At 41.2% G+C, this 25,913-nt stretch overlaps 1 protein-coding gene across 3 annotated transcripts in view; it reads left to right on the top strand.

The window, feature by feature from the left end:
- The window catches only part of ANK1 (ankyrin 1), a 789,047-nt gene that overhangs the window by 629,193 nt on the left and 133,941 nt on the right, over positions 1-25,913 (top strand). For all 3 annotated transcript variants that reach the window (XM_053717993.1, XM_053717995.1, XM_053717994.1), the window contains one exon: positions 8,382-8,513. In XM_053717993.1, coding sequence (XP_053573968.1) covers positions 8,382-8,513 — 132 coding nt within the window. The remainder of the gene's footprint in view (positions 1-8,381; positions 8,514-25,913) is intronic.

Raw genomic sequence — 25,913 nt, 5'->3', positions numbered from 1 at the left:
CAGTCACCACGGTACCATATGGTTTCTCCTATGCTATTATTCCTCCTTAACGTCGGTCGAATGACTGGGGTAGGCGGAGCCTAGGAGGGATCATGTGACCAGCTTTGCTGGGCTCTTTGCCATTTCCTGTTGGGGAAGAGAATATCCCACAAGTAAGGATGACGCCGTGGACCGGACACACCGTTGGAGAAAGAAATTTATCAGGTAAACATAAATTCTGTTTTTCGTCAAACTTCTTCCCTGTTTGTCGTTTATTCTGGACAGAGGAGAGGTCAAAAAGCTTCGGCTACCTCTCTCTCTTTTTGGCTTCGTAGCATAATACGTTTAGCCTATGAGACTGCTGGACAGCAGCCTCCTGAAAGGATTACAGCTCATTCTACGAGAGCTGTGGCTTCCACTTGGGCCTTTAAGAATGAGGCCTCTGTTGAACAGATTTGCAAGGCTGCAACTTGGTCTTCACTTCACACTTTTTCAAAATTTTAAAAATTTGACACTTTTGCTTCTTCGGAGGCTGTTTTTGGGAGAAAGGTTCTACAGGCAGTGGTTCCTTCCGTGTAAAGATCCTGCCTGTCCCTCCCGTCATCCGTGTACTTTTAGCTTTGGTATTGGTATCCCATAAGTAATGGATGACCCGTGGACTGACTACATTTAACAGGAGAAAATATAATTTATGCTTACCTGATAAATTCATTTCTCCTGTAGTGTAGTCAGTCCACGGCCCGCCCTGTTTTTTACGGCAGGTCTAAATTTTAATTAAACTCCAGTCACCACTGCACCCTATAGTTTCTCCTTTCTCGTATGGTTTCGGTCGAATGACTGGATATGACGTAGAGGGGAGGAGCTATATAGCAGCTCTGCTTGGGTGATCCTCTTGCACTTCCTGTTAGGGAGGAGTTATAATCCCATAAGTAATGGATGACCCGTGGACTGACTACACTACAGGAGAAATGAATTTATCAGGTAAGCATAAATTATATTTTTTTTTCTCCTGCATTTGATTTTGCTCTTTCTTTTCAACCTATCGCAAATGATAACTCTGTCTGTTATTAGACAAAAAAAATTGCTGTGGTGGAATTTAGACATCAGAAACACACAATAAAGACAGTTTACTGTTTAATTTGTAATGCTGAACTCCTACAGGGACATGGTTTTAAATGATGTGACAAAAAAGTATAGTTTTGCTGTTTTTTAAATAACATTGCGCAGGTTTTCATACTCCTAACCAAGCCCAATGTTTTAGACGTATACTGATGTATACCTACTCCAGCTTGCTCCTGTTTGTGTAAAGGGTCTTTTCATATTCAGAGGAAAGAGGGGGAAATGCCTTTTTGGCTATAGATCCACTTGCAGTGGGTGTTCCAGCTTATCTTTTCAACGGTGTTAAACTGGGAGCTTCTAAGTAAGTTTTTCAAATGTTTTATACTGGATTTTTATATCAGTATATGTGCATATTATTTGTTATAGTAGTGTCTATTACATGCAGTTATATGAAAATTGGTGTATACTGTCCCTTTAACACAAGGAAGACATACAGTAACATAATTTTTTATATATATATATATATATATATATACATATATATATGTGTGTGTTTAAATACACAAATGGTCCTTCGCTTAAAGGTTACATTTGTTTTTTCTATCCTCATTAAGCTAATAAGGCAGAAATATTCCTTTATTAAAGGAATATGAAACCCAAAAATTTTGTTTTGTGATTCAGACAGAGTACACCATTTCTATCTTAATGGAAGGAGAGTCCACTGCTTTATTCATCACTTGTGGGAAATAAGAACCTGGCCACCAGGAGGAGGCAAAGACACCCCAGCCAAAGGCTTAAATACCTCCCCCACTCCACTCATCCCCCAGTCATTCTTTGCTTTTCATCACAGGAGGTTGGCAGAGAAGTGTCGAAGATTCGTAGTAGTCTCTTATGGAGGGTAGTACTCTTCAAAATGGGACTGGAGTTTTAAGTAGTCCTGTCAGCCTCTCAGTGAGAGCATGGGTGAATATTACAGTCCGGGGATGCAGGGAGAGTTTTTCTGGGAACCCATCCCGACTCAATTTAGCAGCTCCATTAGCAATCAGCGTTGACTAGTTTTGCTGACTGCTATTCTTCTCTCAAGTCCATGTCAGGAGCGACGCTACTAACCTGTCACACTTGAAGAGCCGTGTTCCTGTTCCACAGCGTTGATTCTCGTAAGATTGTTTCATTATATATATGTGATAACATAAGAAGACTGGGTCACAGTGCGACTCCTTTTATCTTTATAGAATCTAGGGTAATACCCTTGGAAGGGGATTATGGAACATGGGGGGTTTATTATGCATAATATTGTTTATTGTGTTTCTACTGCACTTGTGTGAGATGAGGCTCAGTCAGTGTGGAACAGTCACTCGAGTGCAGGGGTGGTCCTGCATGGCACTCCATGTGACCGGGTGTGGCCTCTGTAACTTCCTCCTTTCTCGACCTGCGTTCGGAGGAGACGAAAGCTGTTTCTTGTAGTCCAGGTCATAGGAGGTGGTGAGTGCCCCGGCCATTATGATATAAAGGTGCCATTTAATAATTTGATCAAGTCCGTAAGAAAGGCGCTAGCTATGGAGGACTCTCATATGTTAGAGGATACTCCCTCTTTATCTAAACCGATTAACTGTGTATACTGTGAGGAGGTTCCGGTCGAACCGCCGACACAACTCTGTTCCACATGCTTTGACAATATTGCTATATCGAAAAAGAATAAAGTATTTAGAACGACTGAGCCGTCCACCTCTGAGGGTTCTCCACCCTGCGAGGTGCGTTCCCTACTATCATCTCCGATTACACAAGCAGTTCCCCAGGGCACTACTAATCCTCCTGCAGGAGGGGTCCTTTGGCCTCCAGACTTTGCCGATCAGTTACAGACGGCGGTTTATGCGGCCATTAATGTAATGCCTCGTCCTACTAAGCACAAGCGGAAGGTACAGCACTGCTCTCCGTCTCAGGGGTCTTCCACTCCGCTGGATGTCTCAGACAGATTATCAGCTGAGGAGGACAACTCCGACTTATCGGAGGATGTCGCTTCTGGGTCGGAATCAGCTACTTCTAGGCCTCTGTCCGCAGAGGAACCAGACTTCAAATTTAAGATGGAGCATTTGCGGTTTCTGCTGAAGGAAGTGCTTGCTTCGCTGGATGTTCCGGAACTGAAACTTCCGGAGGAACCTTCGATCCCTAAACTGGATAGGGTTTACGAGGACAGTGTAGTGCCCCAGGCCTTCCTGGTTCCTATCAAAATAGCGAACATTATTAAGAATGAAAGGGAGAAACTGGGTTCGCCCTTTTCTCCCTCGTCTTTTAAAAAGCTTTTCCCCGTTCCAGACGCGCAGCTCGAACTGTGGGGAACCATCCCTAAGGTGGATGGTGCTATCTCCACGCTCGCTAAGAGAACGACCATTCCGCTTGAGGATAGCTCCTCTTTTAAGGAACCCATGGATAAAAAGATAGAGTCCATGTTGCGGAAGATGTTCCAACTCACATGGTTGGTTTTCCTACCGGCGGCAGTCGCTGCGGTGGCTGGTGCGGCTACCTACTAGTGTGACGCACTATCAGCAATGGTCGAGGTGGAGACTCCCCTCAATGAGATTCTAGAACGAATCAAAGCCCTAAGGGTAGCGCATTCGTTCATTTGTGATGCTAACATGCAGATTATTCACCTGAATGCTAAGTGTGACGACCAAGGTTAACAAACCCTGCGCCAGTCACTTGTTTGGCACAGAAAGGGTTATCAGACCCCTTCTACTGTCACTAATATGTCACAATCTAACCACGCCAGGCAAACTTAAGACTTAGTTCAGTGGGCGCAAGGGTTAACAACACTCTCTAGTCTGTACTAGACGTAAAAAGAATGCCCAAAACTCCCCTTTAATGTCACCCACACTAAACTAAAAATTATATCTAGCTGCCACCACTTAAGATTATATGATATGGGAAATCTTAAGGAAACCCCAGAGTTACACATTAACTCTCAAAATACAATTTAGTAAAAAATAACCTACTATACTGTCTTATAACTACCAATCTCTTTCAGTAAAATGGTTCAAATATTAGACAAAGGCCAAAGCTTAATAAATTATTTATTTATTATGCCAAAAATTATTATGCACAATGCATTATTAATAAAAAGTTGTTGCAAGTAAAATTACACACAAGCAAACAGTTTTTTAAAATAAAAAGAAGAAAATAGAAACCTTATACTGTACTAGTCTTTGGAATCTGTGCCAGGGCGATGTCATGAAGCAATGGGTCCTTGCTCCGTTCTTTTTTAGCAGCTTCCCTTGTAAGAAGGACAATTTCATTGTTAAAACACAGGATTCTTATACATATTTTCCAGAGTTCAAGTTGCCTGACCCCACCCTCTTTGCAGGGGCTGGGAAACGCCCTATCTTTTACGACAGTCAATAAACTCTAAGTCTTTGCCTGAAATCAGAGAATACATTATAATTTCTGCTAGACCTTTTTCATATAAGCAGAAAGGCAATCTCTTAGTTACATTGTGAAAATCAGTTTAATACCAAATATGACAGGGTTGTCCTATTTGCCTTCATCTAATGTCATAACCTGTTTTAAACACACATCTTACATTGTACCAATGTCCTTTTATTGACCTCATCAGGATCTGGGGAGAGGGCACTGCTTATTGTCTCTGAAACTGACGATACTTTTATGGGCTTGCTGCCTTAATGACTATCTGAGCAAAATCTGAGCAATCCAAGGAATCTTGGAAGCCAGAAAGCTCTTGGAACAAGTCCAAGCAGAACAAGAAGCCCGCCAAGTCAAAATTGGCATGAAGGGGCGGCCCCCGACCCGTTCTTGGATCAGGTAGGGGGCAGACTATCTCTTTTTGCGGAGGCCTGGAAGAGAGACGTTATAGACCCTTGGGTTCGGAAGGTCGTCGCCCAGGGTTACAGGATAGGTTTCAAATCGTATCCGCCCAGAGACAGGTTTCTCCTGTCAAACATCTCTTCAAGACCAAAAAAGAGAGACGCCTTCCTGGGGTGTGTGAGGGATCTCTCATCTCTCGGGGAAATCGTCCCAGTCCCTCCAGCAGAAAGAAGTCTGGGGTATTATTCAAACCTTTTCATGGTCCCAAAGAAGGAGGGCACATTCCGTCCAATTCTGGACCTAAAGGCCCTAAACAAGTTTTTGTCAGTTCCATCATTCAAGATGGAGAAGATCAGGTCAATTTTGTCCTGGTTCTAGAGGGGCAATTCATGACGACTATAGACCTGAAGGATGTTTACCTTCATGTTCCAATCCACAAGGATCACTTCAAATTTCTACGATTCGCCTTCCTGGACCAGCACTTCCAGTTTGGTCTGGCGACTGCCCCAAGAGTCTTTACAAAGGTTCTGGGAGCTCTTCTCGCAGGTGCGAGAGCCAGAGGGATTGCAGTGGCACCGTATCTGGATGATATCCTGGTCCAGGCTCTGTCCTACAGTCTGGCAGAGGTTCACTCGAGAGCTCTTCTCCTTCTCCTTCGGTCCCACAGGTGGAAGATAAATGAAGGAAATAGTTCATTGGTCCCCAGCAACAGGGTGGATTTCTTGGGTACGATAATAGATTCTTCAGTAATGAAGATATTTTTGACAGATCAGAGATGTTGCAAGCTTGCATCCAAGTGTCTAGCCCTTCAGACATCCTCCAGGACATCTGTGGCCAGGTGTATGGAGGTAATCGGGCTCATGGTATCCAGCATAGATGTCATTCCATTTGCCAGGTTCCATTTCAGACCTCTTCAGCTGTGGATGTTTAGACAATGGAATGATCATTCAGATCTGTCCCAACAGATATCTCTGGACAGACCGGTGAGGGAGTCCCTTTCTTGGTGGATCCGACCGGGGCAGTTGTCTCAGGGGACATCCTTTCTGAGACCATCCTGGGAGATTGTGACTACGGATGCAAGTCTATAAGGATGGGGAGCTGTTTGGGGTGCCAGAAAGGCACAAGGCAGATGGACTCGAGAGGAGTTGTCTACCTATAAATATTTTGGAACTGCGAGCGATATTCAACGCCCTGAGGACTTGGCCCCCTCTGGGGTCGTCCCGATTCATCAGATTCCAGTCGGACAACATTACCTTGGTGGCTTACATAAACCACCAGGGGGGGACGAGAAGTTCCCCAGCAATGAGGGAAGTATCTCGGATTCTGGAATGGGCAGAGACTCAAAATTGTTCGCTCTCAGCGATCCACATTCCGGGTGTGGACAACTGGGACAGATGTTTTATCCAGGGGAATGGTCTCCACCCCGAGATGTTTGCAGAGATCTGCAGCAGATGGGGGACGCCGGAGATAGATCTCATGGCGTCCAGACTCAATTGCAAGCTACCCAGATACGGGTCGCGATCCACGGATCCCCAGGCGGAACTGATAGACACCTTGGTGGTACCCTGGGCCTTCAACCGAATTTACATATTTCCACGGTTGCCTCTTCTACCTCAGGTAGTGGCCCACATCAAGCAGGAGCAAGCTTCGGCTATTCTGATTGCTCTGTCGTGGCCGCGGAGGATGTGGTTTGCATATCTAGTGGCAATGTAGTCATCTCCGCCGTGGAAGTTACCTTGTCGCAAGGATCTGCTAGTTTCAACATCAAAATCTTGATTCTCTGAGGCTGAGTGCGCGGAGATTGAGGCTGTTCTTTGCACTGGCTTGGGTTTCCTTCCCAAGTTAGTGTCGAGTTGTAACATCAATCAGGAAATAGTTCCTTCCTTGTGTCCTAACCCTTCTTCTTTGAAGGAGAGGTTACTTCATAATCTGGATCTGGTTCGGGCCTTGAAGGAGTTCAGACAGTTGTCATCCTTATTTGTTGTGTACTCTAGAAGGCGCAGGGGGCAAAGGGCCTCGGCAACTTCTCTATCTTTTTGGTTGAGGAGTATGATCCGTTTGGCATATGAGACACAACAAGCACAAGCCTCCTCAGAGGATTACGGCTCACTCGACTAGAGCTGTGGCCTCTTCTTGGGCCTTTAAGAATGAGGCTTCTATGGAGCAGATTTGTAAGGTGGCCAGCTGGTCATCCTTACATACTTTTGCAAAATTAAATAAATTTGACGTTTTTGCTTCGGCGGAAGCAGCTTAAGGGAGAAAGGTTCTGCGGGCTGTGGTGCCCTCAGTATAGGGTCCGCCTTCTTTACCCTCCTGTTTTCTTCATTCAGTGTCCTCTAGAGCTTGGGTATTTGTTACCACAAGTGATGAATGAAGCAATAGACTCTCCTCCAATTAAGATGGAAAACATAAATTATGCTTACCTGATAATTTAATTTCCATCTGTGGGAGGAGAGTCCACTGCACCCGCCCGTTCTCCAGTGGGCGGACCTAAATTTATTGTTAATCTTCTGGCACCATTTATACCCTGATATTTCTCCTACTGTCCCTTGTTCCCTTGGCAGAAAGACTGGGTGGGGGAGGTATTTAAGCCTTTGGCTGGGGTGTCTTTGCCTCCTCCTGGTGGCCAGATTCTTATTTCCCACAAGTGATGAATGAAGCAGTGGACTCACAGATGGAAATGAAATGATCAGGTAAGCATAATTTATGTTTATAAAATAGTTTCCAATTTACTTCTATTCTAAAATTTGTCCTGTTCCCATGATATTCTGTGTTAATATGCTAGGTAGGAAATAGCGCTGCCATCTAATGCTCTTTCAAATGGAAAACATTCTTGTAAAACTGCTGCCTTATAGTGCTTCAAAAATGGGCCGGCTGCTAAGCATATGTCCCTGCTTTTTAACAAAAGATACCAAAAGAATGAAGAACATTTGTTAATAGAAGTAAACTAGAAAGTTGTTTAAAATCAAATGCTCTATCTGAATCATGAAATAAAAAAAATTGTGTTTCATGTCCATTTAAATATTTTCAATATGTATTCAGTGCCACACACCTTGCTACAGTACTGAAAACATGCACCTTCTTAATATTTATCTATATCTATCCTCACAAACCTTTAAGGATTTTGACCTTAAACTAGGTTGCATGAGGTCACTGGGTATTTTATTTTTCACACTGTAACCAAATGCACAGCCATCTGGTATTTTGATATTCTGGAGAGCTACTAATCTCAAACCATCTGATTCAGAGTCTTCTCTAACGTTCCCAAAGTTATCACTGCTGAAGAAATAGTTTAATTGGAAAGTAGGTTCCTAACCATTATTTTATGGGCTGAGAAAGCAAGAATTATCTTGTATCAGGACCAATCTTTATTGGCTAAATGTGCATGTTACCTTGTAGATAAAATATAATTGAAAAGGAACCTACTATAGAATAGGATATATTGTACCTTGTTTTATGGAGATAAATGTGAATAGATTGTACTTTATTTTAATGTTGTGCTTGTAACAATATAATTTTCTCCACAGAGCTGGCACGAGAATTGCAGTTTGAAATGGATGATATCAACAGAATTCGAGTGGAGAATCCAAACTCGCTGTTGGAGCAGAGTGCAGCCTTATTACACCTGTGGGCATCTCGACAGGGTGCCAATGCAAAATGTAGGTTTATTATGTATAACAAGCAAAGTGCTTGTACCAACCCACCATAGTTCTAAGTAACAGCATAAATGTGCAATATAAGAACATCTGAGTATTGCATTTAGTCATCTGAAACTGTGTATAATAACTTTGTGGTTTCTATATGATGATCAGGTTCTTTTTCAAGTCCATAATCATGTCAACAAATCACCTTATATAACAGAAAGCCTCACATCTCTTTATTGTCGTATTTAAAGTGCTGTTATAGTTGAAAATGACATGCTGTAATCCTTTGCTATCAACCCTGCAGTACCGTGTGTTTAACTTCTGTAATGGGGTTAAACACACAGTAGAAATATCGCTCAGGACTCGCGGTGCACTGTTGATCCCAAGCACAAAATGCTGCTATTCCAATCAGCAACGCTGGTTGAACATCTGAGTCGTGCGACTAGCGCTGCTTATTGGATCAGTGGCGAGTTCCGTTGCAGTGGTTGGACACACCAATCAGTTGCAGGGGTTTAACATACGGTACTGCAGGGTCGATTGTCTTAAAATGATATGCTATAAAGGATTAGAGCATGTTATTTTCCGATTATAATTGCCCTTTAAAGAGACATTCTAAGCAAATTCATTCATAAGATTGTCATTTTTTCATAACTGATTCTTAGGTTTAAACACAAAAGGCAAGATTTATCAATTTGTGAGTAAACTTGTCCGCAAATTTGTTCCCCATATTTATCGTTACATAAGGGAACACTCGTGCAATACTGCCCCCTACCCTGATCCAACCAATTGCGTGAGAGTAGGGCTGGTCAATTCATTCGACCAGTGTAATTTTCATCTGCCAACTCCAGTTTGGCAGAGAGGGTATATAAAGCAGCGGTTTAAACGGCCCCTTCATCAATATCAGTTGCAGGCTCAAATGAGCGAGCCTGCAACCAATCGGGGCATTTGCCTCATAATAAATTTTGGCCATATTCTGACTTTGTCACCACTAGCATTGCAACTTCTGAGCAGAACAAAGTTGATGAGCCAATTAGATAAGGCCAATCACTGTCCATATCCTGCTCTGGAAATACATTTTTAAAAAAATGTGAGGTGCTGAGGTTTAGAGAGATGAACTGTGTTGCAGATACAGTACATGTGGAGTTGGACCTGATTTCTTGTTCTATGATCACCAGGTCAAGAGAAACGTAGCAAAGAGAGATGATGATTTGAATGATTGGAGATTTGTTATGCAGGGTCTTCATCAGTGCCTTTCCGAAGCAATAACATAATTTTGCTCATTGCGTCATTGGAATTATGACAGATAAAGTGTTTTATACAGAGAATCTAAAGAAACATATACTGTAGGAGTTAGGAGAGGTGGAAAACCACCTAGTTCTCTTTAAAAGGAGAGTGTAATCAAAGTGAACCTAAAATGGATTGAATAAAACATGGAATTTTAAACAACTTTCCAATTTGCTTAGTTCTCTTGGTATCCTTTGTTAAAGAGTAATCCTAGGTGAGCTCAGGAGCGTGCAAGTGTCTTTAGCCATCTGTCAGCAGTGTTTGCAGCTATGTACAATATTGCTACAGACATTGTTGCAAACAGTGCTGCCATAGACGTGCACACTCCTAAACTCCTATCAGCCTCCCTAGGTTAACTACAATCAGCTGATTGGTTGTTGCTCATATACGAGTCTTGTTATTGACTCACCCCATGTGTTCAGCTAGCTCCCAGTAGTGCATTGCAGATTCTTCAACAAAAGATACCAAGAGAATGAAGCAAGTTTTATAATAGAAATTTGAAAGTTGTATCTTTATCTTGACAGGGAAATCTGAAGTTTCATGTCACTTTAAGAGGGGCCTCCTAATTTAGTTTTGCCTAAGGCCATACTAATGTGCTTTCTCAGGGTTCAATTTAAATTCAAGGCAATTTTCATCACATTTTCACTTTATTTTTTTACTTTGCTCTGAGAAAAACCCATCAGAGACTTTGTATTACAAACCGTCATCAATGGTGTCACAGTCCATTTTGATTCTTTGTTTTATCCAGTTCAACAGTCCTGATCCCTTGAACCCCTATTCTGGCCTCTATCTCATGGCAAGTCTTGGCTTTTTTGTAATGTTTACGTTCTGTACATATATTTTAATTTTTAATAAACGCTATAGTTTTATACTTACAAATATAGCCCAAATTACAATTTGAAATCATGAAAACTCTACATGACTAAGGCTATTTTTGCAGCCGAAACGCGTAAGACCTTTACTGGCTGCTCATGAGTAATTAGTATACCTTTTAACTCATATTTTTCTTTCCCCTAATTTTTTGAGTGTATCTTATCATTATTTTTATTAATAAAATTACCTCCTTTTTTCAACGATTCTCGCTGGATTCTCTTGTTTTGTATGATTAAATACAGTCATCAGAATTTCCATTAAAGGTGTGGATGTGAAAAAAAATGATAAACACACAAAATTGGATTAAATTGTTAATTGGATACATGTCTGTTTGCTATTATTAGTTAGAGATTACTTACTGTTTAATGTGTTTCCCCTTTATGTATTCCTGATGACTTGCTATATTAAAGGGACACTGAACCCAATTTTTTTCTTTCGTGATTCATATAGAGCATGCAATTTTAAGCAACTTTCTAATTTATTCCTATTATCATTTTTTTTCGTTCTCTTGCTATCTTTATTTGAAAAAGAAGGCATCTAAGCTAAGGAGCCAGCCAATTTTGGGTTCAGTACACTGGACAGCACTTGTTTATTGGTGCTGTCCAATCAGCAAGGACAACCCAGGTTGTTCACCAAAAAGGGGCCGGCGTCTAAACTTACATTTTTGCTTTTCAAATAAAGATACCAAGAGAATGAAGAAAGTAGGAGTAAATTAGAAAGTTGCTTAAAATTGCATGCTCTATCTGAATCACGAAAGAAAAAAATTGGGTTCAGTGTCCCTTTAATGTATTAGAAGTAGCTTGTTTAGGTTTATTTTTGTATTATAAATTGTGGGTTTTTTCACTAAAACCACAACTCATGGTTTTCATTGGATGAGCCTGCAAAAGGAGCAAACCTAATTATCTATACACTTTGGTCAGTACTTAGCTACTGGAATTTTGATTGTAGTCTTTATTTCAGTGAGCAAAAACAGCTACTTCAATTACAAAAGAAAACACTCTAAAGGAAAAAAAAAGTGTCACAAAGCACATCATAAATGCATTTAAAAGTACAGTTACAGTTATAATAACACCATCTAATAAACAGGTAGATTACAAGTTTTGCCTTCGTGTTTTAACGCTGAAAAAAATGGCCATTTCATCGTTAAAACAGCAACGCAGCCATTAAGAGTCTTGGCGGTATAGCTGTACAGCAAGCCTTTTAGCCTGTAACGCAACGTCAGTCCGGCACTCAAAAAAATGACGTTTTTTCATGGGATTCCCAAAGCGCTGCCATTACGAATTGTGCAGTGAGGCTAAAAAGCTTGCGTTACACCCTATAACGACAAGATCCGTACCGTTATCTGAGAGCAGTAGTTATGAGTTTTACGCAACAAAACTGTTACATGAAACTCAAAGTGTTACAAAGTACACTAACACCCAAAAACTACCTATTACCGAGGCCCTCCCGCATCGCAAACACTATATTAAATGTATTAACCCCTAATCTGCCGCTCCCGACATCGCCGCCACTATACTAAAGTTATCCACCAATTTGGAGAGCAGGGAGAGGAATGATGCCTGCAGGGTCCTAAAGAAATCAGCTCTTTTTCTACCAAAGAAAAACATACACCCCCTAACAGTATACAACGCCCCCAAACCCACAAAATAAAAATAAAGTAAAACCTAATCTACCCATTGCCCTGAAAAGGGCATTTGTATGGGCATTGCCCTTAAAAGGGCATTCAGCTCTTTTGCTGCCCATTATAAATAAAAATTGGCTATTCTAAAAAACAAAACCCACCCCAAAATGGAAAAAAAACATTACACAGAATCACAAACAAATTATCCAAAATAATAACAATTATTCCTATTCTAAAAAAACACCCCAAAATAAAAGAACCCTAACCTATAATAAACTATCAATAGCCCTTAAAAGGGCCTTTGTAGATCATTGCCCTAAAGAAATCAGCTCTTTTTCTAAAAAAAATACAAAAACCCACTAACATTACAAACACTCACCCCCCAACCCACAAAATAAAAAAACTATCTAAAAAAACCTAATCTACCATTGCCATGAAAAGGGCATTTGTATGGGCATTCAGCTCTTTTAAGAACTGACCAAACCCTAATCTAAAAAAAAAAAAAACACCCCAAAAAACCTTAAAAAATCCTAACACTAACCCCTCTTTAGGTACTCACAGTTGCTGTTTAAATCAGTCAATAGGATTTAATCAGTTCTCATTCCTATTGGCTGATTTGAACAGCCAATAGGAATGAGAGCTGCTTAAATCCTATTGGCTGATTTGAACAGCCAATAGGATTTAAGCATCTCTCATTCCTTTTGGCTGATTCAAATTTTTCAGCCAATAGGAATGCAATGGTACCCCCAGTATAAAAGGGGTACCTTGCATTTCAATCCTCAGTGTGCGGCGGATGATCGCATGAAGAGGACCTCCGCGTCGGATCGATGGACCTCCGCGTCGGATCGATGGACCTCCGTCTCCGCAGGGATGAAGAAGATGCCGGTCCCTCGATGGATGAAGATGGACCTCTGCGCATCGCCGCTCCGCCTCTGCAGGGATGAAGAAGATGCCGGTCCCGTGATGGATAAAGATAGAGCCTCCGGGATGAAGATCGTTCAAGCGGGACTTCAGCAACTGTAAGTACCTAAAGTGGGGTTAGTGTTAGGTTTTTTTTTAAGGTCTTTTGGGGTGTTTTTTTATTTATTTTTTTACAAAAGGCCCCTTTAAGAGCTAGTGGTATTTTATTATAGATTAGGGTTCTTTTATTTTGTGGTGTTTTTTTTTTTAAATGGGTATTCGAATTGGAATAATTTTTATTATTTTGGATAATTCGTTATTTTGTGTAATATTTTTTTTTTCGTTTTGGGGTGGGTTTTTTTTTTTTAGAATAGCCATTTTTATTTTTTTTTATTAAATTTTTATTTGGTTTTTAACATAACATATAAAATTTGGAGACTCGCAGGTCCCCTACACAAAGTGACACGTATTCTATATTCGGACACAAAGGTCCTGTTACAAATCTTATCAAGACGTTGAAATATACAGCGTTTCTTCTGTTTCTGAAAGGAAGAAACGTTTAATGACAGTTATATTATTTAAACTCTGGTTTATAATCGATACAGTGCAGTATGTTCTCACAGAGAGGGGAAAAGGAGAGCAGAAATAGAGAGGTGAAGGTGAGGGGGGGGGGAATAGGGGCTTCAACAGGCCTCTGAAATATATGTTCCGGGGTCATGGGTAATCAATCGTCAGGTTACATGTAATACAGGGTCTTTTAGGTCGTTACCGAAGGTCGCCACATAGTGTCATACTTGTTTTTCCAGTCAGCCCAAGCCATTTCAAACATGTCTACTTTATCTAAGTTGTAATATATGTCTTTTTCCATTGTGTATAAATATGCCATGTGATTTAGAATTTCGGTCCACTTTGGAGGGAACTTTCTCTTCCATGACCTAGCAATATTAGTTTTAATGGAGGACAGAAGATATATACATATCACCCTCTGATGTTTGGGAAGGAGGTGTAAATCTAAGTGGAGTAGAGCCATGGTTGGTCTTTTAGGAATAATGATCTGGAATGCAGATAAGGTGCGGAAGCACAAATTCCATAAGGGTTTCATTTTTGGGCACTCCTACCATATATGGAGCATGTCACCCGAAAGGCCACATTGTCTCCAGCACATAGGGGAGGTCCCCGGGAACATTTTAGCCAGATTAGATCTCTAAGTAAAATATTAGATGCTAGAGAGGCTTGTTCAATCTCTCTCCATCGGTCCTGTGCTTGGAGTACTCCCCATTGGGATACATGTGTCAACATTGCCCCTTCATAATATTTGACGATGGAAGGGGAGGCTAGACCTCCGAGGTGAATGGGGATTTGAAGAGTTCTATGAGAAATTCTGTGGGGCCTGCCTTGCCAAATAAATTTTGTGCACTCGCTTTGGAATTGTAATAAAAGATGCATAGGGACCTTAATTGGAAGGCATCTGAAGAGGTAAGTAAGTTTTGGGAGGAAGGACATTTTAAGGGAAGCTATTCGGCCCATCCAGGATATGGACTTATGGTCCCATTGGTGCTTTAGAATACGCAAGTCTGCCAATAAGGGGAGGTAGTTGAGTTTGATCATTTGCCCTATGTTATTCGAAATCTTTACTCCTAAATGGGTGACTTGTTCATCTGACCATTTAAAGCTGAATTTATCTTTCAGGTTAAGTATATAGTTGTGAGAATATCCCCACCAGTATATTTCTGTTTTGGAAATATTAAGTTTGTAAAAGGAAAGGTCGCCAAAGGATTTCAGAATCTCTAAGAGTCTAGGGACAGTGCGGGCGGGGTTCACAGAAAATATAGTAATATCATCTGCAAATAGAGCGATTTTATGTTTTGACCCAGATAAGGTAATTCCCTCCAGAATCTCGTCAGAGCGTATCTTCTCCGCCAGAGGTTCAACGGCCAAAGCAAACAGCAATGGGGACAGAGGGCATCCCTGTCAAGTGCCATTTGAAATTAGGAATGGGGCGGTATGAAAGCCTAATCCCCTAACCGCGGCCGTTGGCATGGAGTATAAGGCTTGAATAGCTAGACAAGTGGCAGGGGGGAGTTTAAAGGCTTTAAGTACTTCCCAAAGATAAGCCCATCTGACACGGTCAAAAGCCTTCTCAGCATCTAACGAGATAACCGAGAAAGGCTTATTCATTCTTGTGGATTCACAGATTACATTAATTAGACGTCCAGTATTATCCGGGCCCTCCCGATTATAGATAAATCCCACTTGATCTGGGTTAATAAAGCTGGGAAGGAGTTTACATATACGATTGGCTAATAATTTGGAGTAAATTTTAATATCTACGTTGATCAGTGAAATTGGCCTGTAATTGGAGCACTGAGTGGGATCTTAATTTGGTTTAGGGATCGTGACAATAATGGCTTCTAAGAACTCTTTTTTAAAGTTCCCTTCTTGTCTTGCTAAATTAAAGAATCTGAGGAGTAGAGGTAATAGCTCTTGGGACTAAGTCTTGTAAAATTGTGAAGGGAATCCATCTGGACCAGGGCCCTTGTGAGATTTCAACTGTTTGATTACATGTTTGAGTTCCAGTAAGGTAAATGGACCAGCAAGGGAGTCTTGTTGTTCTCATGTGAGTGTCGGGAGATTTAGGGAGCTAAGGAATTGTTTTATATGTTTTGTTGGGGCAGGATGCTTAATTTTGTTTGTTTCAATGTTGTATAATTTAGTGTAGCAATCTGCAAAGCAGTCTCCTATCAGCGAGGGTAACCTAATCATGTTGTTGTTATGCTGAATTTGATGAATTCGGGAGATATTATTCCGATGGCGCAATCTGTTTGCTAACAGTCTGTCTGCTCTATTTCCCTTGTGATAGAATAATTGTTTCAGTTTTGTGAGGTTTTGTTGGGTATGGCGCAGTTCTAATTGCTTAATGTGTGCCCGAGTAGCAGAAATCTGTGTTCATATGTCGTCCGTGATGTCGGCCCGATTAACAGTCTCCAAAGATCTAAGCTTATTATGTGCCTGGGCAAGGGTAAGTCCCACTAATTTTCTGATGCGGGCTTGTTTGCGGATGATGTATCCTCTAGTCACCGCTTTAATGGCACCCCACAGGGTGTCGTCTGTAGTTTGCCCATTATCATTTTGTTGAATAAGTTCAATAAAGTCTCTACGTAATTCTTTCCGAAAAGGAATGTCTGACAGAATATGTCTAGGTAGGTTCCATGAGTGTTTAGTTGGGTGGGGATCAGTAGGTTTCAGGTCAGCTAGGACCATATCATGATCTGACCATGAACATAGGGAAATGGTGGAATGGGATACTGAGTCTAGAGTCTCTACTGAACAGAATATATGGTCAATTCTGGAGTAGGTTTTGTGCAGGTGAAGTCTTTGTCTGTCGTGTGTAACGATCTCCAAATGTCAAAGTAACCAAAATCTGACATGATAGTCCTAAATCGCGTAGAAAGAAGGCTCATTTGAGGGTTTACTCTACTTGGGGCTAAAGTTTTACGGTCTATTTTAGTATCCCAAATCATGTTAAAGTCTCCTGCCAGGAGAACTCTACCTTGTCTATATTTATCTACTATCTGTAGAGTTTTTTTAAGATATTCAGGCTGGCGTGAGTTGGGCAAATATATTGAGACCAGGGTATGTGGAACATGATCCAATTTACAGATCAGGATGGTGTACCTAGCTTGAGGATCTTTAATCATCTGTGTTTGCTCAAATGCAATCCTGTTATGTATCAGTATTGCTGTTCCTCTGGCTTTTTTTGTGAAGGGGGAGTGTTCTATAGTTGTGTAGGTACCTGAGTGGAATCTATGGGGAGTGTCTAGTTGCCAATGGGTCTCTTGGAGAAACACTAGGTCCGGGTTATGATGCTTAAGAGAGCGGGTTAGTAGGCTACGCTTGAAGGAAGAGTTGAGGCCTCTCGTGTTATGAGTAAGGATTTTAATACTGTTCATTCTCAAGTCACTTTCCTAGGCTTTAAATTCTGGAGTAAGGGGAGGGGAGGGGGAGGTACTTGGCCCCACTCCGCAAGTGAGGAAGTCTAGTCAGATATAAGTTATGTAACAAATCGACCATTAGGGTCTCCTTAGGGGTCAATCACCAGATACAAATAAGTCCTGAAACAGCGCTCAATTTAGCCGGACACAAACTTGTAATGTCATAAGCCTACAATGGGGGTATCACAGTATAAACATCCTTACTGATGCAGGAACACAGTACCTTAGGGGCTCCGGTCGCCAACCGCAACTGCTCTCTGAACCTACCTGGTCTCAATCAGTTCCTGAATGTGCATGAGAATCTCCTCCCCTTGGCTTCTTCGTCACTACCTAAAGTGACCAATGAAACGGCTCCAAACACAGCAGCCACAGAGGCGCTCCCCGCAAACCGACTGCAGACCTCCGTAAGTCTGCAAAATCAACAGCAGCCACAAGAAAAAAAGGCGAGTCGGGGCCACAGGTAAAAAGATAATACTTAGCTTTTATTGCCATACAAAATGTAAAAACACTCTCAGTGCATTAAAAACAAAAAGAGCTAGGACCGCTGCTGTCCTAGCTCTTTTTGTTTTTAATGCACTGAGAGTGTTTTTACATTTTGTATGGCAATAAAAGCTAAGTATTATCTTTTTACCTGTGGCCCGACTCGCCTTTTTTTCTTGTGTCTCCTTAGGGGTGTTAACCATTTTTCATCAGAGATATATAAACAGTTATCTTAAAAATATATACAACTAACGTCAAAACTTGTTTCCATTAATGTGAACAATTAACATACTTTTTAGTGTACCAGCCCTGCTCCTAGGCATCTATAACATTATATCAAACAATGGTAATAATGGATATAAAACCTCATCAACTTAACTTATGGGCTGGACCACTATCTGGATAGAAGGTTACCTAATTGTCTTTGAAGTCTCAAAGGCTAGTCTCCTAGTTTTTGGAGGAAAATCCTCTAAGTAGAGGGAATCAAAAGTAACCTTAAGTGTTAATTTAAATTCAAGGAGGCAAAGCATGAGGGCGAGGAGGGTTTTGATGTTGTTGTGTTTTCATCCTCTTTGGTCTTTGATCTTTAGCGGACCATTCAGGAGCAGTAACCCTCAATCTCGATATAGTGGGGGGATGTTCTCTCACAGCGTCAGGGGAGAGTCCCCACTGTGCAAGAAGGGTGGTCCCTTGTGATAAGGAGGACACCGTGTGCGTTTGGTTGTCCTTTGTTATTATCAGTTTAGTTGGATAGCCCCACCTGTATTTAATGCTTGCTCGTCGGAGAATTAGCGTAACCGGTTGAAAATGCCTCCTATGTTGTAGAGCAGTGTTTTTCAACCAGTGTGCCGTGGCACACTAGTGTGCCGTGAGAGATCCTCAGGTGTGCCACGGCAGACTGACAACAGTGTGACATATTTTTTAAATTTTGCTTGTTTTTTACTCCCAGTGCAGGGGTAGTTTGTAGGAGGCATGGCATAACAGCACAATACATACAGTATGTGTGTGTTTGTGTGTATGTGTATATATATATGCTGTATTAGGCTACAATGTGTGATTTTTTTTAAATTTTGGGATGGTGGTGTGCCACAGGATTTTTTTAATGTAAAATAGTGTGCCACGGCAAAAAAAAGGTTAAAAATCACTGTTGTAGAGTATGTGCTGATAGGTCAGGGAGTAATTGAATGTCTTTGAATTTTTCTGACATCTGTGGCTTTCGGAAGGCCGCTTGCATAAGTCTATCTTTGAATATAAAACTGTGGAAGCAAACAATGACATCTCTCGGTTTCTCCTGGGACACCGATCTCGGGCATAAGGCTCTATGCGCCCTCTCCATTGTGGTAGTCATGTCTTCTGTGGGACCAAGTAGGTCACTGAAAAGATCTTTTAAGTAATTCTGAAGCTCAGAGGGCTGAACCTCCTCTGGAATCCCTCGAAACCGGACGTTATTTCTGCGAGCTCAGGTCCCTCTACAGTAATATGACCACATAAAGGAAGGACACCATCAATTATTATGTAAATATATAAGGCAGCAACAGTGTTGTACAAGTGTCCTATCACTCAACAAGGGTCAAAGGGACCCCTCAAGACTCAGGGAACAGGGGATACGACTTAATAGAAGGGAAAAGGGGTAGTGGAAGTGACCAACCCAGACAAGCTGAGTCAGAAAGGAGGAGTCCTGAGGGGAACACACTTACAATTAAGAAATGAACAAACTCAATTACCTTGTGAGGGGGGGTCAAACGGGTAGTGCACTTACAGGTTGTGGTGAGGTCCGGAAAGCCCTGGGTAAAGGATGTAGGTGTTAGGGGGCACCTGTAGATGCTAGGGGTCTAGATCTTATCTGAGAGGTGTGATTAATAACCTAATCATGCATGCGGATTGGTGACAGTAGGGTACCTATACATAAAACAAATATAGTACAGAGTATAAAAGATGGTAGCACACATCCTATTATTAGCACCCTGCAGAGAAAAATGTTAAGTTAGGTAAAATAAAGGCACTACACTTGGGTGAGAAGGCCCAAGAACAGTTTAGCTGGCGCAGCAGCTCCTATAATGCAAGAATAATTTATATGGTCAAAACTACCAAGTCCAGGGTAGCTTATATGAGGGCTTGTCTATATGTAAGGTGCAGTCCCCTGTGTGACAAGAACACAGATGATCTGGTAAAGGAGCAGGGCCCGCAACACAGTATAATACACAATTCTGCTATTAGCTGTACAACAGCTCAGAGTACTTTTGTAGGTGTGTTAAAAAGCTCCCAAAGGGTAGCAATTTAGTTTCTGTTTCTCCGTATTTTTCTCCTTTATCCTCTTTTTTCCTTTCCCTTACTTCTTTTTCTTTCCTTTCTTATTTCTCTTTCCCTTTCCCTGCTCTTTTCTTTGCTTTTTTGTAGTTTTCCTTACACTGTCCTCCTATACTTTATAGTTGCTAGGTGTCCTCACTGGAGCCCTGTGAGAGTGTAGGGTGTAACCAGGCAATGTGTGTAAGTGATAACACAGTATTGTCTTCTGTGGCCTTGGGGCTAAAAGTGAGTGTCCAATCTGATGGTTGTGAGGCCTCAGTGTATAGTTAGGCCCTGTGAGCTGTGATCTCTAAACACTCGTCTGTGCAGTCAATACTATGAGATGCTTCTCAATATAATCCAGGGAGGCCAGCAGAGAGACTCGCAGATAACCAGAGGGCCGTGGAGGGTAAGCTAGCTCCAACCTTATGAGCCTGAGGTGAATGTGTGGGAGGTGTTTTTGCTTACCGCCTGCGTCTGTCCTCAGCTGGGTCTCCTGCAACCTCTGCGGTCGGAGCACACACAACGCTCAGCTTGGTACCGGCTGTAGACAGGAGAGAGGGCTCTAGCTGCAGTCCGGGTATTTGAAGTGGCGACCTTGTTTGGAGTATGTGGAACGTGGTGGAAAGTGAGTAAAATTGCTGTCTATCACTAGTGGGTCAACTCCGCACATGGGTCTTGTCAGCCTGCCGCCACCGCTCCACTTCAGCTCGACTGCCCGAAGTCCTACAAGCTCCAACCTCATGTAGGGGAGACCTAGTAGTGTATAAGGTGAGGCTGACTTGGGTAGGCAATCGAGAGCATTGGATATTGGGAAACGCTAGGCAAAGGATTCATCCAGGCGCACTTTGCGTCAGAGCTCCCCTACAGGCCTCAGATCAAAGATGGCCGCTGTTCCCGCCACTCAGTATGTAAAGCGCGCTCCGGAGTGGAGCCCACAATGCAGGGTAGAGACTTTCCAGTGGCAGTTCTATGGTGGCAGGGAGATCGGCTATAGAGACCCAGGGCTTTTCTGCGCTGCCGTGGGTTTTTTGCCCTCACCTCTCATAGATGTTCTGATCTGCGCAGGGGTTATGGTCGGCGGCAGGCGTTACCTACAAGGTGAATCAATTGTGCCCCGCATTCAGCAACTCCCGGTCTTTGAAACTGTGGCTGTTGGATAAGGGTGGTTACTTTTATCCAGGTGCTGGTGCTCCGGAGCGGATCCCCGACCCTCCGGAGCTTGCAGAGTGTGGGTCTATGGAAGCGTGCGGTAGTTCTGCCCCGGCGTTTTCCAGCAGTGTAAAATCTCACCAGAATGCGTCCAAAGGCAATATGTGTTATCAGGATTAGTTAGTATCCCTGTTTAGACCCAGTTATGGCTCAAATTAAAAGAGTAATAAGCTTTAGTTCTAGAAAAGAGCCAGGAGCTCTAGATGTGTACCTCCACTCAGTACAACGGTTAGCTCCGCCCCCCATTTTTTATTTTTAATGGGCAGCAAAAGAGCTGAATGCCCTTTTAAGGGCAATGCCCATACAAATGCCCTTTTCAGGGCAATGGGTAGATTAGGTTTTACTTTATTTTTATTTTGGGGGTTGTAATACTGTTAGGGGTTGTATGTTTTTCTTTTGTAGAAAAAGAGCTGATTTCTTTAGGGCAATGCCCTACAAAATGCCCCTTTAAGGGCCCTTGGTAGTTTATTATAGATTTGGGTTTTTTATTTTGGGGTGTTTTTTTTTTTTTTAAACAGGGTAATAGAATAGGAATATTTTGTATTTATTTTGGCTAATTTTGTTTGTTATTTTTTGTAATGGTAGTTTTTTTATTTTTTTGTAATTTTAGTGTTTTTTATTTTTTTGTAATGGTAGTTTTTTTATTTTTGTAATGTTAGGTTTTAGTGTAAGGCAGCTCAGGTTTTATTTCACAGGTAAGTTTGTATTTATTTTAACTAGGTAGTTAGTAAATAGTTAATAACTATTTACTAACTAGTCTACCAAGTTAAAATAAATACAAACTTACCTGTGAAATAAAAATAAAACCTAAGCTAGCTACAATTTAACTATTAGTTATATTGTAGCTAGCTTAGGTTTTATTTCACAGGTAAGTATGTATTTAGTTTTAAATAGGTATTATTTACTTAATATTTGTTACTTTAATTTAGCTCTATTTTAATTATGTTAAAGTTAGGGGGGTGGGGGTTAGGTTTAGGGGTTCATAGTTTAATTTAGGTTGTTGCGATGTGGGGGGCTGGCGGTTTAGGGGTTAATAGTTTCATTTAGTGGCAGGATGTCAGGTAGTGGTGGAATAGGGGTTAATATCTTTATTATAGTGTGGGCGATGTTGGGGTGCGAGGGAATAGGGGTTAATAACTTTATTATAATGGCAGTGATATTGGGAGCAGCAGATTAGGGGTTAATAACATTATGTAGGCGTCAGTGATGTCAGGAGTGGCAGATTAGGGGTGTTTAGACGTGGGGTTTATGTTAGGGTGTCAGGTTTAAACGTAACTTTTTTCTCCCCATAGACATGAATGGGGTTGCGTTACGGAGCTTTTCATTCCGCGATTGTAGGTGTTAGTTTTTTTTCTGGCACTCTGGGGAAAGCGTGCACAAGCACGTCAAAGCAGCGCTTGTATTTTGTGCGGTATGGAGCTCAATGCAACCATATTGCATGCACAAGTCGGCTTTTCTAAAACTCGTAATGGCAGCACTATGGAGGGTAAAATAACGCAACTTTTGTTGCGTTCGTTAATTACCCTCTATAGCGCAAAAATTGTAATCTAGGTGAAAGTCATTAAAAAAATTACACAAAAAAAGTGATGTCCTCAAAGCTATGAGGTCTCAGGTGTTAGGAAAATAAAGGCAGGCAAAGGGCTTTAACATAGAGAATACTGTACATACATATTAGGGTGGTACCGATACCAAGTATTTGCATGAGTACTTGTACTCGTGCAAATGCACCGATACTTAAACCGATACCTCCACTTCCTATCTATATGCTATCTTATGGCGTCTTGTGCATGTTCCCATTTAATTTTAGGCTGGAATGGAGACTAAAGTAAAAATTGTTTACTACGGTTCTGCCAATACAAATTGCTGTTATTTGTATTATTGTAGCAGAGATTACTTTACCTCATTCAGACAAAACCCCTGGAGTACTGGGCAGTTAATAAATTGAGATTTCCAGCTTTGGCTAAAATGCCCCAAAAATATCTTTCTGCCCAATGCAGTAGTGTGGAAAGTGAAAGACTGTTCAACCTAGAGTCGAACCTCCTTACTGATGGCAAAAACAGACTTATAGCTGAACATGCAGAAATGCTTCTGTTCCTTAAAAATAACTTACCACTAGCTTTTGAAAAATTATTCTAATTGCTAGATTCCCTGTTATACTGCTAGTTCTCATCTTGCACAATTATGTTCAAAACATACTGTACTCTGAGGAACATCCATAACCAAGGCTGGACTTGGAATAAAAAGCAGCCCTATTTTCCATTGAGTCGGTAGAATGCACATGTCCCATTTTTCTCAAAGGGGTTTACTGGGACACTCCTTCCCCAATATTTTTTCAGAATTAAATTATATTACCTTGTATTAAATACAAATGTCTGATTGATGTTATAAAACAGCCCTACAAATCAATTGCATCACCCTTTTAAATTGAGCCACCCAGCCCCAACTACTGTAGCCCACCAGGAAATCTACTGGTATCCTCGTAGGCCAATCCGGCCCTGTCCTTAGCTTATATAATTGCAGGAAGAGTACTCATAGGAAAAATGAAGTTAATTCCAATGAACACTTATCCTGCAATTATAGGAATAGATTTAGATTACATTTGATTGGTAAGCTTTACCAATGCTCTGTTCACATTTCCAACTTCATAGACTTTAATGGAGTTGGACATGTAATGAGAGCATTGGTAAAGCTTACCAGTCAAATGTAATCTAGCCCATAGTGTTGTTTCCCATGATTAAACAGTGCACTGTTATATTTTTTACTGTATTGGAATTTTGGTTGGTTGTGATTTTATAATTGTTATTTATTGTTATTATTAATATATTTTATTGTAATATTTTTATTTATAAACAGGTTCTGTGAACTTTGTGACAAATAAAACAGTTTTATTATTTCATAATGTCTTTTGAGTTACAGTTATTCATAATTATAAAGAAGGTATCTTAAATAATTAGTCTTTATTGTGCTTGGTAAACTGTCACATGAAAAAAAAAAAGTATTGGTAATTGGCATCGGCGAGTATTTGAAAACAAGTATCGGTACTTGTACTTGGTGTTAAAAAATTTTTATCGGTGCAACCCTAATACATATACATGTCTAAAAAATGTTAAAGCATATTTATGCAATATTCATTATTAATAATGTGCTAAACTGTGTATTTACTGTATATATTTCACATTCCAATGTTCTTTTTAAATAGATATACATCCTGAGATCTCATTTCTTCATTGGTTCACTTTAAGCACTGTTATTAGACAGTGTTATTATGAGTTTAAGTGTACTTTGTCATGTATTTTCTTTCCTATGGCATGGAGAGTCCACAACGTCATTCCAATTACTAGTGGGATATCCACTCCTGGCCAGCAGGAGGAGGCAAAGAGCACCCCAGCAGAGCTGTTAAGTGTCTCTTCCCTTACCCATAACCCCCAGTCATTCTCTTTGCCTCTGTCAATGGAGGACGTGTGAAGTTGGTGTCTGAAGATATTTAATCATTTTATGGGTATTGTTCCCTGCAAGCAAGGATTGGGGTTTAGCTGTGTCCACGTCAATCTCTTTAGTAAGAGTAGTGGTGGCTTTTAGCAGTTAGAAGCAAAGCAAAGACAACCTTGCTGCCTTCTAACATTAATGCTACCCCTGTTATAGAAAGCCAGAGTTGGTTACTCTGTTCTTTCTTTTTCTACAGGTCTCTGATAAGAGTGTCTGGTCTGTCCTTTAACACCTTGTAAGCTGTCTTCCTGTCCGATAGCTGGATTTGCAGGTAAGTGCTTTTGTCTTCTAGGTATTGGAGACTTGCACTTTCAGGAGTTTATCTCTGCACTATTTTAATATGGGACTTATTCAATCCTTTGTTACGGATTTATTGGGGCAGTGTGCAGGCACTATAAGTATGTGAGGGAGACTAAGGGGTTAACTCTTCCTTTATTTGTTATGGAATGGTTCCTCTGACTGAAGGGTTTCTTTATTTCTTTTTTTTCTATTGTTTTAGATGGGAAATACTAAGGACAAAGTGTTTTAAAGTGTTATTAAACCTTTTTTTTTTGTTTTATCTCTGATGCCAACATGTCAGTCATTAGACTGGGAGCCAAGATGTCTAACTTTCCTGTTCTAGCTCGCAGGGCTCTGTGGCTAAAATCTTGGTCAGCTGATGTTACTTCCAAGTCCAAGCTCCTGTCGTTACCTTACAAGGGTAAGACCCTTTTTGGTCCTGGTCTGCTGGAGATAATATCTGAGATTACAGGTGGAAAGGGTTATTTTCTACCTCAGGACAAGAAGAATAGACCTAAGGGTCGCCAAAATTCTAATTTTCGTTCCTTTCCTAACTTCAAAGACAAAAGTCCTCCTCTTCCTCCTTCAAGCTGAAGCAGTCCAAGTCCTCTTGTAGATCCAGTTAGCCTTGGAATAAGGGGAAGCAGTCAAAGAAGCCTTCATCTGAGGCTAAATCAGTATGAAGGGTTCGCCCCCGGTCCGGTATCGGATCAAGTGGGGGGCAGACTTTCCTTTTTTCGTCAAGCTTGAATACGCGATGTCCCAGTTCCTTGGGCTGTGGACATAGTATCTCAGGGATACAAAATAGGATTCAAGACTTGTCCTCCCAGGGGCAGATTCATCCTCTCAAGATTATCTGCAGACCAGGTAAAAAGGAAGGCCTTCTTAAGCTGCGTTCAGGACCTTTCCTCCCTGGGGGTGATTGTTCCAGTTCCTGTAAGGGAACAGGGTCAAGGATTCTATTCAAATCTATTTGTGGTTCCCAAAAAAGAGGGAACTTTT

Source organism: Bombina bombina, chromosome 6 (assembly GCF_027579735.1).
Source record: "Bombina bombina isolate aBomBom1 chromosome 6, aBomBom1.pri, whole genome shotgun sequence".
Classification (NCBI taxonomy): domain Eukaryota; kingdom Metazoa; phylum Chordata; class Amphibia; order Anura; family Bombinatoridae; genus Bombina; species Bombina bombina.
This window is presented reverse-complemented; position numbering and strand designations above follow the sequence as displayed.